The sequence below is a fragment of the Vitis riparia genome, chromosome 5 (assembly GCF_004353265.1).
Source record: "Vitis riparia cultivar Riparia Gloire de Montpellier isolate 1030 chromosome 5, EGFV_Vit.rip_1.0, whole genome shotgun sequence".
Classification (NCBI taxonomy): domain Eukaryota; kingdom Viridiplantae; phylum Streptophyta; class Magnoliopsida; order Vitales; family Vitaceae; genus Vitis; species Vitis riparia.
Genome location: NC_048435.1, coordinates 7684456 through 7700163, shown reverse-complemented (window position 1 = coordinate 7700163; position 15708 = coordinate 7684456). Strand labels below are relative to the sequence as shown.

Here is a 15708-nt window from a genome sequence, read left to right as displayed (position 1 = left end):
AAATAAATTATGACCCTTTTATGGGGCCCAGAATTTAGATTTTAATTACATAAATTCCTTTTCAATTATGATTTTTTTTTTTTTTTTTGCAAATACATCTAAACTCCTCTTTCTAGTTAGAGGTCTTTTTAATTTTACCCATTTGAAGTTAACCTTTTCTTAATACATCTAAATTTAGCATTTTTTGCTACATCTAAATTGTTTTTACTCTTATTATATCTCTTTTTTTAAAAAAAAAATTGTAAAAAAATTCCAGATATTCTTAATATTATCTTGGCTTTCCTTTGTCCTTTCTCAAAATTTTCCCTAAGAAATGCTAACAGTAAAAGGTACATCTACCATAACTTCAACATGGCAATGATTTTTATTATTCATTTGTCACCCTGGATTGTCTCTAATTTATTTATTTATTCATTTTTAATGTAATTTGTACAAGGGAAAGGTGAGAATAAGGGGAAAGTGGAGGTAGGTGGGTCATGGGTGGTGGGTCTGCCTAATTTTGACAGCCTTGTAATTAGATTAGAGTTAAGTTTGGTCAATGTTGATATGGTAGTTCATTATTCCTACAACACATCATGTTTTATTGGCGGCTTCAACTACTTATTCTGATCCAGCTAATTAATTGCACATGATCATTATATCACTCATTTAGATTATGTTTGGATAATTTTTTTTTTTACTTTAAAATTTTAAAATATTAACAACAGTATCTTAGAACATAAGGTGTTCTATAATTTAGTAATTTATGCCTTTAACAATTAAAAAAGGAAAATGAAATGAAAATGTCACCTTAATTATCCAATTATATTAATATGGTTATTTGAACTTATTTCACTGTAGCTACCCTTTCTGGAATGAGAATAATTTGAATTAGCTTTATTCTTACTCTAGTAATTAGTTGATAAAATCACTTAAATAATAAATCATTTTTATTATATATATATATATATTTTAAATAATTAAATTTATTTGTTTTTAAAGTTATGACTACAATATCCCACATCCAATAAAAAAGAATTTTTTTTTGATATTATATATATATATATATATATATATATATATCCTGAGAAAGGAAATAAGTCGTCTTGATATTGGATCCTTATCACATGTCCTCCTGGAACAAAGAAATAAATAAAATCGAATTAACCTTTCCAAATAGGTTATCCTTTCCGGTTTTTGCTAGAATGGTCGTCCATTAGCCTCTTATAGAACCGAAGTATAATATAGCAACTACCGTTTTAATATCGACGATTTTGTCACACTGGTGAAGGACAATACAAAGAAAATTAAAGAGTCATTGACCCAACTTAAGTTTATAAATGAATTTCTTTCCATGGAAAATATATAAAAGTATAAAAAAAATGAGATGGATATATGAATATATAAATTCCTTTTAATTTTATAATAACATGTCTTAAAATCGAAAATCCCTTTTTAAGCTTAAAATGGATAATATATATACGATTTTATGTGAGTCTATTTAAATAATAATATTATTTATTTTCAAAACTTTTTTCAAAATTCCAAACGCCTCGAAGTTATTACAATTCAATTTTTCCACTGAGAAGAACGGTTCATCTTAATGAAGAGAAATGAAACAATGAAAAACGAGAAACACAGGAAGTATGAAGAGACGTGTGAACAAGGAGGGAGGGTTTTCATGGAATCGGTGAGTGATTGACATGACAAAGATTTCAGTACGAAAATGGATCAGCCATGGATGCTGGGCCACTCACCAGGTGCGTGTTAGGCACACCCTCCTCCCCCTTTCCCTATTTTCCTTTTTTTATCTTATTTTATTTTAATTTTTGACAATGGATCCACAAAGGGGACAAGAAATGTCTCCCTCCACCGTCGATATTTCATAGCTTTCAGCTTGCCCACGTGATCTCCACATCAATGGAGTGATGCATACATTGCATTTCTTCCTTCCTTCCAGGGAAAAGTGGAATAATACTGGAAATTATTATTATTATATTCACAAGGGCTGAGTCAAATAGTGAAAAATATATTTAATTTGAGGATTGTTGACTCGTAGGCAATTGGGTATTTCATATTTGATAAAATTTCACACTGAAAAGCTCATACAGTTGAAAAGGGACAAAGACTCTTAATTGATTATTGCTATATTTATTATTATTTTATTATTATTATTGATTTTTCTTTGCATATCCTAGTTCTCTCTGGATAATATTCTGTATTGTGTGCAAATTAGCAAGGAATCATATGCTGGTGGTTTGTCTCAGATCTACTGCCCTCAGTCACATGAAATCATCTCTTCTGTCTGTTGGACTGTTGTTCAACAGCTCTGGTCTCTAGGTGCACCCATGAGCACTTGTTTGGGGTTTCAGGGAAGTGCTCCTCAATTTGGGGTTGCTTTTCCTGGGAGGATTTTGGGTGTGCGATAGGGCTTCAGGGTTGGAGATATTTTCTGGGATTCTGGAATTTGATTGGTCGTTTGGTAGTGGAGTTAGAGACTGATAAGACCTATGTGTGAGGCCTAACTGGGGATGGATATATAGGTTGGGTGCAGTAGGGGTTGAAGTTTCTGAACGGTTGTCCACTTGGGTTTTCTTGAAAACATTAGCGCTTGTGAGAGGCCAGTCACATCTTGATGGCTTAGCTGTTTCCGGCGTTAATTACTTTTTCCATCTTTAACTAGGCAAAATCCTATATCTCAAATTGTTAGGTTTTGGAATCTTCTATCATAATTTGTGGCTTTTGGGTGCTATCATTAATATTTTCTGGATATTTTTGCCAAATCTGTGACCCCAACTTGGGCTTCAAGTGCTATAATTTCGATTTTGTGTTGCTGCATGAGTTTCTTGTATTGGGTATATATATAGATATTGTCTGGTTGAATCAATAACCACTGGGAATTCAGTTGATGTGCCATGTGTTTTATTGCAGTAATGATAGAGAAATTCTTTTAGAGTATTGTGGTGTATGGTTTGAATTGGCATCTGAGCTCTCAAATATGAGTAGCGACTCGAGGACTGTTGTTTGGTTTAGGAGGGATCTCAGGGTTGATGATAATCCTGCTTTAGCCACTGCGGCTAAGGAGGGTAGTGTTCTCCCTGTCTTTATATGGTGTCCTAAAGAAGAAGGACAATTCTACCCAGGTCGGGTTTCAAGGTGGTGGCTGAAGCAGTCTCTTATGCACTTGAAACAGTCATTGAGATCTCTTGGGGCTGACCTTCTTGTGATCAAAGCCGAATCTACTATCGAGGCTCTTCTGGAGTGTATCCATGCTATTGGAGCCACAAAACTAGTATATAATCATCTTTATGGTATGCCCTGATTCCTTTATGTTATGCAAATTTTTACCCATCTGATATACAACTATTGATTTCCAAGACAGTTGTGATGAATCATGCCTAATTATTTAATGCTGATGTGATACTGCTCATTTGAATATGATTTAAGATTCATTAGATTGTGATTGTATTTGTGGAGTTTCGATTCTTCTGACAGGCCCGTCTGAAAGAAAATTCATAATCGGAATTGTGGTGTCCAGAGCCACTGGAGGATGATAGCTCTAATTCCTTTTAAACTCTAGCTAATATTTGTGAGAAATATTTTAGGGAAAACTGAGAATCAAACTTACAAAAATGAGAGCTGGTTATATAAGCAATCAGATAAGTGCCTTCTTGGGATAGCTTTAGCTTGCAGTTGAATAAGTAGAAGTAGAAGTCAATACTGATTCTGTGGTTGCTCGTGTTTGAGCATTCTGTTTTAAAAACAATCTTACGAAAAATAAGGGTTATTTATTTATTATTTTAATTTTTAAATTTTGCTAAAACTCAAGTCTACTTCCCCATTGCATTTTAGCAAAAGCAAGTGTCTTCCTGCTTTTCCAAAATACAAGTAACTCACACTGGATTGTTTGGGCCCACATTTGGGAGAAAGTAATGCATGTTAGAAATAAAAGAGTGTGGTTTGTCATTGTCAACCAACTGAAATATTGGAATATATGTGAATTATTTGCAAATTATTTTCGTACATGTGATAAATTTAGGTTGCACTCACTCAATGGAAGAGTTGGCATTAATTCAGGCTATCTGCACACAAATTTCTTGTTTCCATCTTTTAGACAAAAATGGTTGCCCCTTCTTCATATATGACTACATAAACTAATCAGAACTTAACCAACCCTAGCATGTGTGAGTTGCATGCCTCCATATTTATCTTAATTTGATTCACTTGATGCCTAAAGAATTTAATGGATGTGCTTGAGTGCCTGGAAATCAAACAGGAATTCTTTAAAATTTTCATGCTGCATCAGTTAATTTTCAATGTGAGTGTCAAGGAAGTTGTTGTAGTCAGACTAAAGTCAGTAACTCCATTGAAACCAAGACGGATTGCTCCTTGAAAGCGAGCTGAGCTGCCACTGCTTCCCACCATAGTGTGGATCTCTCACTTACTGTGGGAAGTCCTGAGAAAAGAACTTTCCATCCTTTTGGTTTGGTTAAGAAACTAGATTCCCTCTCATTATTCATCTGTTAATTACAAATCTTGACAGCTATAGCTTGGTGTATGAGGGTGCACAGAAAATCCCTGACTTGGTAAGATTCAGGGAGCAGTGATCTCTTCAGAATGGACTTCATTATACAAATGGTGAAATACTAGATGGAGCTTCCAACTTTCTCCTTACAAACAGTTTAAAATACAACGTCTAAAAGTTTTAGTTGGCTTCTTATGTGAATGTATAAACATGTACTCTATTGCAGTGTGCTTTTCCTTAATTGTCCAAATTGACATACTCTTTTTTTTTTTCTTTTTCCTTCCTTTCAATGGCTTCCAAGCTTCCATTAATACTAACATTTTATTTCTGCACGATATGAAATTGCTGCTTCTGCAAGCTTGACTTGATAAAAAAATTCATTGAAGGAAACTTCTAATTATTGAAGTGATGTTTCCACCCAAAAGTTAATGGGGGCCTAGAACGAGGCTTCTCATGCCTGCCACTTTCATTTCTCCCTATGAAAGAGAAAAGCTTTTATTTGAGATAATATAGTCATAGCATGGTCCACAACTCCAGTGTCCAAGGCCCTGTTTAGCAATTGTTTTTCAAAACAGTTTTTTGTTCTCCAAAACAAAAAAGCAGGAAAACATGTTTGGAAAAAAAAAAGTGTTTTTAGAAAACATTTTTTAGTTATTTTCAATTGTTTTCATTTGTTTCAAAAGGTTGTTTTAAAAAATAATTATATAAATATGGAGAATGATTAAAAATAAAGTACTATAGATAAAAGTTATTTTTAAAACATATTTAAAAACATAAAAAAAAAAAAACAGGTTATGATCCTTTCAAGTTCTTAAATAGACTTTTGTTGGACAATATTATAAAACAATTTTCAAAACTGTTTTAAAAAACACTTCCCAAACAAAGCCTAATAATCCCTTCTTCAGACCAGTTGTTTGTTTTATTATGCTTTAGCTCCCACTTGATTTTGCAAAGATTTGAAACTAGAGTGCATTCTGATGACTTATTTTCAATGGTACTATGGTACAAGTCACTGATTAAATTGAAAAACCTATTTTAGTTAATTGAGAAACAGATGCAGAATTGAGCCTGAGTGGAATGTCCTCTTCCTTTATGGATAGAAAACTTGAATACTTCTCCAAGTTAAATCTCTTAGAGGTTTATGTGTTTTGGCATAGTCTTATATACTTTATTTTCAGATCCCATTTCCCTTGTTCGTGACCACAGCATCAAACAAAAACTGATGGAGCTTGGCATGTCAGTGCAAAGCTACAATGGAGATTTATTGTATAAGCCATGGGACATATATGATGATAAAGGAAATGCTTTTACTACTTTTGAGGCTTATTGGAACAAGTGCTTGAGCATGCAGATGGAATTTGTTTCACTTCTTCCTCCATGGCGATTAGTGCCAGCTGCAGGTACATCTGAGCAGGACATGAGGTTATTAAAATATCATTCTTCATTGACAACAAAATCAAGCGTTAATTTAGGGGGTTGTTTTACCCATAACTATGTTAGGAAATGTAATAGTTTACTGGTATTAAGCAACTTGGAAGGCAATCTTGCCCCTGGTTGCACCATTTCCTGGTGGCAACAGTATCTTTGCAGCCCACCAACTTAAAACAGGAAACAAAGGAAAACTGAATGATTTATAATATTCCTTGCTTGATGATAGGGAAAGTTAACAATTGTTCGATTGAGGAATTGGGTCTTGAAGATGAGTCAGAAAAATCTAGCAATGCTTTACTAGGAAGAGGATGGTCTCCTGGTTGGAGCAATGCTGACAAGGCTCTAACTGAATTTATTGAGCAGCATCTGTTTGACTACTCAAAGAATAGGCTCAAGGTGGAGGGGAATTCCACATCTCTCTTGTCTCCATATCTTCATTTTGGAGAATTAAGTGTGAGGAAAGTTCTACATTCCGTCCGAATGAAGCAATTACTGTGGGTGAAAGAAGGGAACTCTGTCTGGGAAGAGAGTGTGGATCTTTTTCTCAGGGCAATTGGCTTAAGAGAATATTCACGTTACCTTTGTTTCAACTTCCCATCCACTCATGAGAGACCGTTGCTTAGCAACTTGAAACACTTCCCTTGGCATGCTGACCATGTCCACTTTAAGGCCTGGAGACAGGGTCGTACTGGTTACCCATTAGTAGATGCAGGAATGAGAGAGCTTTGGGCAACTGGGTGGATTCATAATAGAATAAGAGTGATCGTTTCGAGTTTTGCTGTCAAGTTTCTGCTACTTCCATGGAAATGGGGGATGAAATACTTCTGGGACACACTTTTAGATGCTGATTTGGAAAGTGATATCCTTGGTTGGCAGTATATCTCAGGGAGCTTACCTGATGGTCACGAGCTTGACCGTTTGGACAGCCCAGAGGTATGTTGGGTTTCCATGTTTTTAATAATGCTTTTGCCTAACAAACTGATTATATTCTGCATCTTTCAAACTGGCAAAATATTACATAAGATATTATGAACTAAAAAATAAATACGCACATAAAATATACAAGATGCAATAACATATCATTCATTTGTAGCAAAATGTGAGTTGCTGTCTTTTTCATTGTTTCATGAGCTAAATGGGTTTCTATATATTTTCTCTTGACTATCAATTTCCTGAGCTATCAAAGTTCTCTCTGAGGCATTTAAACACTACATGAAAATGGAAACATTTCCTTCTGCATCTGGCTGCTACATGCAAAAAATGCTGAAGGTTTGGTCCATCACTGATCAACCATTCTGGCAGCCCATAAACAGGATTTGCATTTGGTAATGACATTTTTTATTCCATCCTTTGAATGGAGGTACTAGATATTGGACATCTCATGCAAACTGAATTTGTCCATAGTCATTCACATCATTGTTGTTGTTAACTTGTGAAGTGTATCTTGTATGATTTTTCCGTTTTTCTGTATTGTGTATTGAATATTATTTTTTATATGTAGTAAAAAAAAAATGAAAAAATATGGATGCATATACATATGTATTGGAAGCATAAGTATAGAGTAATATATAACCACTTTTATGAAACATAGTGACATTTAAAGAGTTAAACTATGTCATACCATGTGAAACATTGAATACCAGAGTTTTGAAAAGTTTACTTTAACAAAATATGAGTTTAATGCATAGGTTTGGCATAAAATCTACAAAAATAATTTTTTTGAACTTTTAGATATGATTTTTTGGTCAAATTCTAACTAGTCATATTTACTTATATATGTTGCGAATATATGTGCCTTGGTATCATCTCCTAAGTTTCAACTTTTCATGTTTGTCATCATTCCATAAAAAATTAATATTAAGTTAATTTTTTTATTCATCAATCACTTTGATTTTTAATGTCAACAGTCAAATCATTCAAATAAAATTTGTATTATTTATTGTAAAAATAAATTTACAACTTCCAACATTGTCTTTGACAACAAGAATATATTTTTTTATATAGGATTATTTCACCTCTCATTCCCTTTTATGACTGCTTTCTAATCTTACAGTACATTTTCAACAATTAATATAATAGTTTTTTCAAAATAAAATTTGAATTTGTTGCGTATTGTATCATGTATCTTATATGTGTCATAAGATACAAATTGTGATGCATATCAATTTTTATTAAAAATGTATCTTATTGTTGTGTCATATCGAGTACTGTAAGTTTTTAACTATAATTCTCTTATGCTATGAAATGAACATTGATATATAGCATTTAGGTGAATGTATTTGTTTTTTCCTAACACTTGCTCAAAGAAAGGGTGTTATATTCAATTAATGAACATATATTTTCATTCTATTTGGTAATGATGATGTTTTGAGGAACTGTTGAAATGTACTGGAGTCGACGGTGAAATTAAATATGATAATTTGGATATCCTTTTAATAGCTGTTGAGATGTACTGGAGTTAACAGTGAAATTAAATATGATACTTTGGATCAGTTTCCTTTTAAGAAATCATGAAAGTCTTCTCAAGTGCATGCTTTCAGAGAAACTATGTATGGATACTATTTTGAAGAATATGCCGTTATTGTGGTTCTCAGGATGTCCAAGTTCCCTATGATTGGTAGAAATTATTCATTTAGGTAGAGAAGAATAATAGATTTAAATTTAATTTACTGGGAATTAATAATCGCAACTGCTCTTGTTTGCATCTTATTTTTCTTTGTTATTCTGAGCAGATTCAAGGCTCCAATTATGATCCAGACGGTGAATATGTGAGACATTGGCTGCCTGAGCTAGCAAGAGTGCCCACTGAGTGGATCCATCATCCTTGGGATGCTCCCTTTACTGTGCTTAAATCTGCAGGGGTAGAGTTGGGACAAAACTATCCAAAACCTATAATTGAGATAGATTTGGCTAGAGAGCGTCTAACTGAAGCTATATTTATGATGTGGGAAAAGGATGCTGCCACAAAAGTTGCAAACTCAAATGGGACAAATGAAGAAGTTGTCGATAACTCTGATGGTATTGAAAACTTAGCCATTGCAAACGTCAGTGTGAAAGAAAAGACTCCTTGCCCTACCAGTTCATCCCATGATCAGAGGGTGCCCACATTTCAGAATTCCAAGAGTGGTTTGTTAAATAGGAAGAGAGCAAAGTGTATTGAAGATGAGAAGCTGTCTCAAAATAACCTGCACAACTATGACCATGGATGTGGGACTTCAAGAGCAGATGAAGATTTGCGCTCTACAGCTGAATCTTCTTCAGCCAAGAAGCAGGCCACTAGCAGAACTTCGTTCTCTGTTCCACAGTCTTGTTCCTCATCATCAAAAGGCAATCCTTTGCAGGAGTATGAATCTCCTGGTCTGAAGCAACCATGGCCAGAACAGATTGTCTGGGAAAAAACTTCAAGTAAAGATGGTGAGTGATATGTGTTTACTTTGCAAATAAATGCATTATGCACCCTCAACATGTGCACTAAGCTGCATAATTTTGAATTATCTGCTTCATTTGTCTTCCTATTAATGTGTGAACAAATCAATCATAAAACAAAAATCCTCATCTGAAGCATGCTTATCAGGATAGGTGTTAATGGGCTGCAAACTCTGCACTTGAAGATTGTTCACACACCCATGCCTGATTTGAATTGCTGGGATGACATAAATCTGTGATCCACCATAAATACCTTTTATGCTTCGTGTGAGTAAATCAAATGTCAAGAGCAGCTTAGGAGAGTCTGCCATAACTGTTCCAGGTTTCAATTTTAAAAAGTGCCTTGTTTGGTGATGCTACACTAAAGAATGAGAGTGTCTTGCTTACATGCTATACATGAATGGCATGATTTAATCAAAATTTAAATCTGCTTTTAGTGTTTTTGTTTTGCATATATTTTACATCAAATCTCATTGGTCCATAAAAAACAATACTGAAAACAGAGAAAGCACTGAAATATAACCATCAAGCTTATTGATAATTGTTGGCAGATTCTAAATAATTTTGTATTTATTGCTTTCCTCTTCTTCCTTTGGTAAAATGTGATTTATGTGAGAGATTATAGGACAACATATGGTAGGTGAATAAGATCCTTGATTTATAGGAGAGATTTTAGGGAAATCTAATCCCAATTGTGTGTAAATAGGATGAACATATTGTATTCTAGTACAATTTTAAGGAGGGCAAAATTTATTTCAAATTTATTTCATGGTATCAAAGTTTAGGGCTCTCTTTTGCACCCTAAGTTTTTCTTTTCTTAGTCTTAATTGTTGAGCATTTTGTTGCACTTGTATGACCTTCATTGTTAGCAACAGAAATTGTTGATGCCCATCTCCTCCTTTCTTTGAATTTTTGGTCTGCATAGCCTCATAAAATTTTCCCCTCTCTCAGATTTACAAAAATTATTTCTGATTTGCTCCAATATGTCCGATGGATCAGAAATCATCCAATCTCCAAACTTTGCTCCCAACCTGACTAGGAATAACCCTTCTGCAGAATATCAAAATCTGCAAAATCCATTCAAACTCAATGACCTCAATTATTTGGTGTGGTCTCAACTAGTGCGAACCTTTTTGAAGGGAAAAGGAAAACCGAGTCATCTAATTATACTTGTTCCAAGTGAAGACGATCCAAAGTTTATAGCATGGGATAAAGAGGATTCAATGATTATGTCATGGTTGTGGAATTCAATGCAACCAGAGATTAGTGGGACGTTCATCTTGTTAAGGACAGCTAGAGATATTTGGGAGACTGTTCGACAATCATACTCTAAAGTGAGGGATGCTATCCACATCTACGAAATAAAGACCAAGATTGGTGCTACCAAGCAAGGTACGTTTTTTGTCACTAAATACTATAACATCATGAAAAGCTTGTGGTTGGAATTAGATTACTATCAGAATATTAAGATGAAGTGCAACGAAGATGCTGCCATGATGCTTAAATTTGTTGAAAGGGAAAGGATATTTGATTTCTTTGCGGGTCTTAATGTGGAATATGATCAAGTTAAGGTTCAAGTCCTTGGAAAAGAAGATCTCCCTCCCCTAAATGAAGTCTTCTCCATTATAAGAGCAGAAGAAGGAAAAAGGAGTGTTATGCTTGACACTCCAACAATGGAAGGTTTAGCTCGTCACTATGAAGCCAAACTCCATGCTGCCATACAACAATTATGAAGGAAGTGGAGTGTCCAGATCACTAGTCAATAAAGATGGCTTGTGGTGTGTCTATTTTAAAAAACTGAGGCATACACGAGACTTTTTGGAAACTCTAGGGAAAGTTGCAATCATTTGGTAGAGGAAATGGAAATCGATAAGCACAATCTGGACAATGGAATGGTCAATCCCATATCGGTCAATCTGAAGAGAATTCCCAGCCAAAAATCTCAACTTCTAATGATCCAAATGATGGTAGATTGAACAAAGAAGAGATTGAGAAGCCCCGTAGCCTTCTGAATTCAATGAATAAGCCTATTGCTTCATGTTCTCTTGCCCAATTAGCCAAGTATCCCATTTCTCATGTTCTTGGTGTTTCAAAGGATTGTTTTCCAAGTACTTGGGTCCTTGACTCAGGTGCTATTGATCATATGACCTTTTCTTCACACTGTTTTTCTTCTTATAATCCATGTTCTGGGGATAAAAAAAATTAAAGTTGGGCATGGCACACTAGCAACTGTGGAGGGCCAAGGAAAAATTGCTTTAACTTTGACTATCACATTAAAATATTTGTTACACATTCCAAAACTTTCAGCTAACCTCTTGTCAATTCATCAAATTTCTAAAGATTTGAACTGCACAGTCACCTTTTTCCCATCTCATTGTGTGATCTAGGACCAAGCCACTGGGAGGACGATTGGGCATGCTAAGGAACAGGAGGATTTGTATCTACTTGGATCCAGTTTTGGGAATGGTGATTGTATGCCACTCTCTCATTTTTCAAAAAAGTTCTCATTGAATAAAGCCCAAATATGGTTTGCATCATCTTCGTTTAGGGACATCCATCTTTTTTTTGCTCAAAAAAAATGTTTTCTTTGTTATTCAATAAATTGGATGTTAATAGTTTTCATTGTGAGGTTTGTCGATTAGCTAAACATCATTGTGTCCTATTTCTTGTAAGTAATACAAAATCAACATTCCCTTTCTTGTTAATTCGTACTGATGTTCGGGGTCCCTCTCGAATCCCAAGTCTTTCTGGAGCAATGTGGTTTGTATCCCTTATTGATGATGGTACTAGGGGGAATCGGTTATACCTCATGAAAAACAAATCAAATGTTAGTTCTATGTTTTCTATCTTTCACCAAATGGTTAGTACACAGTTCATAGTTAAAAATAAAAGTCATTAGATTTGATAATGAGAAAGAGTACTTTAATCACTTGTTATCTCCTTTTCTTGAAAAAGAAGGGATTATACACCAATCTTCATATACTAATTCCCCACAAGGCTGAACAGAAAAATAAACATCTATTAAATATCACTCAAGCCTTACTTTTTCAGAAAAATATGCCTAAATCATATTGGAGAGAGGTTGTCTTAATTGAAGCTCATTTGATTAATCAACTACCATCAAAAGTGCTTGAAAATAAAACTCTATTAGGGACACTCAAAATTTTTCCCACATTTCAATAGCTTCAGTAAACTTCCAAAGTTTTTGGTTATTTATTGTTTGTCTATGTCTATCCTCCAAATCGCTACAAACTTGATTCCCGAGCTTTAAAATGTGTGTTTGTGGGATACTCTCCAACCAAAAAGGGTTATAGATTTTATCATCTTGCCTCTAATTTTTTTTTTTACAACCATGGATGTCGCTTTTGCTGAAAATCAATCATTTTGTCCCAATACTTATCTCTAGGGGGAGAGCTTAGGTGAAGATAAGTCTCTGTCTTATGGTTTGCCTGATTTGCCTGATTTGCCTCTTTCACTTAAGGTTTCACCTAGAGGTTCTACCTTCTTGTCACCTGATTAAGAATCCTCATTAAAAATGGATCAAAGGGGAGTTAATGTGACTGACATGCCATTACAGGTTTACCCTAGGTAGAAACAGACTGCTTATATGGCTATTTAGTCTCTGGTAATTTAGTCTTTTCGGAGCAGGTTTCAGAATTACTTGTTAGTGAAAAGGATGTTTACAACATAAATAGTAGTTGTACCTAAAACGCAAAATTATTTGTAGTTGCATGACACAGACTGCTGTTCCATTAGACATGTACATAAATTGCAAAATTAATTTGCATGTTATTCAAGTATTTGTACAATAGAGGAGGGTAGCATAAAAAAGAAAAAAGGACCCGTAGAAGAATAGGTTTTGTACCATTTGGTTTGATTTGTCTTTCTTAGTACATTTTGTCGGGTTAAAATCTATCACTTGGTTTTTTAGCATTTGGGAATTTAAAGTTTTGGAAGTTCTAATTTTCCAGCTCCAAGTTATAAAAGAAAACGATTGTGACTTGAATTTGGCTTTGGATTTTCAATTTTTATTTTTTGCTTCTAATCTATTGTTTAAGTTTCATATTAATTTGTTCAGGAACTACGGAAGGTTAGCGTCTGGGCTTCACAAATCAAGAACTGCATTGTTTGATCAAGGCAAAGAACTTTCAGTGCATGAATGCAACTGTTTGATACTGTTATGATTTGGTACGACCTACTTAAATATGTGCTTCTTGATATATATGCTTACTGGCTGATTATATACTTCCTTATTTTCCTTCACGGCTCTCTGAGGATAGAATTTGAAAATTCCAGCAGTTAACAAGAAGCTTGAAGCACCTAACCTCATTTTTTTATATGTATATATAGCTCATATATATATTTTTTTCCCTTTTGGGTCAGGACATTGTATGTATGTGTATAATGTCTATATATGGATGCATTTATGCATTCATTTACAGAAGACCATACTTCATGTAGAATGGATAAAGCATCTATGCCCTGCCTATCTACTCTTCTATGGATTCATGTAATTCAGGAATCAGGATTCGGTATTATAGCTTTGTAAGCGTAGTTATCAGATGATACATGTTTAAATTTGTATTTCCATGGATGACAAAATCCATGATCAATTTTGTTCATCCTTGTACACAGCTTGCATACGTAGTATATCATAATGGAAGAGTGCATGAGGCTGATAGAAATGGATGACATGGGGCCATGGGCCCAAAAACAGTGACAGGTAGGATGGATGATTCATTTAGCAGTAGGGTTTGGGTGCAGCTGGCCGAGCTGGCTGGCTCTAGTATTGCCAGGCAGTAAGTTAATACAGCTGCACACATTGAAATGGGGCACAAAACCAGCTCTTGACTGCTAGAGTTTTGGGCAGTGCAAGATTGATAGTGCTGCATATACATCTTTCTTTATGTTAGACTACAGCATTCCATGCATGCATGTGGTTGTTGAATATTCAATCTTATTCTTCTCCCTAATGCATCAATAAGCCTTCATTTTGGAGTCTTGGAAATTGGTTTCCAAATTTAGGCCAATAGGGTCATGCTCACTCTACTCAACCATGACACCGCCAAACATTTTTGACTTGCACGGTTGCACCACCTCTATTCTTGGGCAGTAGAGATTTGATTTAGGTTAAGAACAATGCCAATCCAAACTTAATTCGGGTTGGGATTTACCCATTTGGGATTTAACTAAGTTGATGTATTTTAAAGCTGTGAGGGTCCTTTTAGGTTCAAAAAGGATAATATCTATATGGTTGGGTGTGAGTTGTTACAAATGATATAAGAGTCGATTTCCGACCTTGATGTAAGGGTTTGTTTGACCCCATGAGGAGTGTATATTTGTTTGACCCTATAACCTCATGAGATACAACAATAATGTTGTACTTTTATGAAGGACATTTTAAAACTGTGAGGACTCTTTTGGGTTAAAAGCATTCAAAGCAGATAATATTTGTATAGTTAGGTAGGAATCATTACAATATGAATGAAAATATTGCTGGATATTCATGGAATGGATAATATCATAGCTTTAACATCAAAGGACAATATTCATAATTTTGATTTTTGTAAAGAAAATAATAATAAAGTAGGCGAAGGTGACAAGTGGAGATTATAGAACTTCATCATTGTTTTGGTGGAGTCAGGACAAAGGCGTGGGAATCAATCAAGAATGTTTTAAAAAACGCAAAATATCTGAATGACTCAACACATCACACCAAACGCTCGCTTCATTATTTATATCCAGATACTTCCATTATTGATGAAGAAGGATCCATAAACAAAAACCTCTTGTTCTACTTCATCCATTAGGTCTTTGGTTTATGCGGCAGGGCGCCCAGGAACCAACTGTCCCAGGACATTATATTAATTAATACTTTAGCTGCTTTTTATTTTTTGTTTTATAATTAATTTAATTATTTTTGGTCAAAATTGTTTGACATAATATCAAACAAATGAAATAAAAATAATAATGACAAACAATGTGCCTTCCATTGATTTAAATTTTAATTATTTTGGTTTTTTAATTACTTATATAATTTAAATATTTTGGTTTTTTATAATTATTTTTAATTTTAATAATATATATAAATTATATATTTCCTACATGTACTTATAGTTGATAGTGGGTTATTTGATTAAAAGGGTTATTAAAAAAATTCTTTAAAGAGGTGGAAACTTGCATTTTATACCATGGGTGAGGTTCATTGCCCTAAATGATTCCACAATGGACAAACGAAATAAAATCTCGTAACATCAATTCATAAGAAAACACAACACTTAATATAGCTTTAAATTCTCTAAAATGATAATAAAAGGAGACAGCATGGAGGGAGTTGGGCTCCATTG

General features: G+C 34.3%; 1 protein-coding gene across 6 annotated transcripts; it reads left to right on the top strand.

Annotated features, from left to right (window-relative positions):
- Positions 1-1613: 1613 nt before the first annotated feature.
- Positions 1614-13981, top strand: LOC117913988 (cryptochrome-1). 6 transcript variants are annotated; one of them, XM_034829135.1, is made up of 8 exons: positions 1614-1739; positions 2911-3290; positions 5683-5904; positions 6162-6868; positions 8668-9349; positions 10418-10753; positions 11749-11827; positions 13440-13981. In XM_034829135.1, exons 1-7 carry the CDS (start codon positions 1717-1719, stop codon positions 11781-11783), a joined length of 2385 nt encoding a protein of 794 aa, XP_034685026.1. In that variant the 5' UTR covers positions 1614-1716; the 3' UTR covers positions 11784-11827; positions 13440-13981. The 6 variants fall into 6 exon arrangements, 5 of the variants coding, with proteins under 5 accessions (XP_034685026.1, XP_034685027.1, XP_034685028.1 ...); XR_004651193.1 differs by lacking the exon at positions 1614-1739 and having other exon boundaries at positions 1880-3290; positions 11749-11833; XM_034829136.1 differs by lacking the exons at positions 1614-1739; positions 11749-11827 and having other exon boundaries at positions 1881-3290.
- Positions 13982-15708: the final 1727 nt, after the last annotated feature.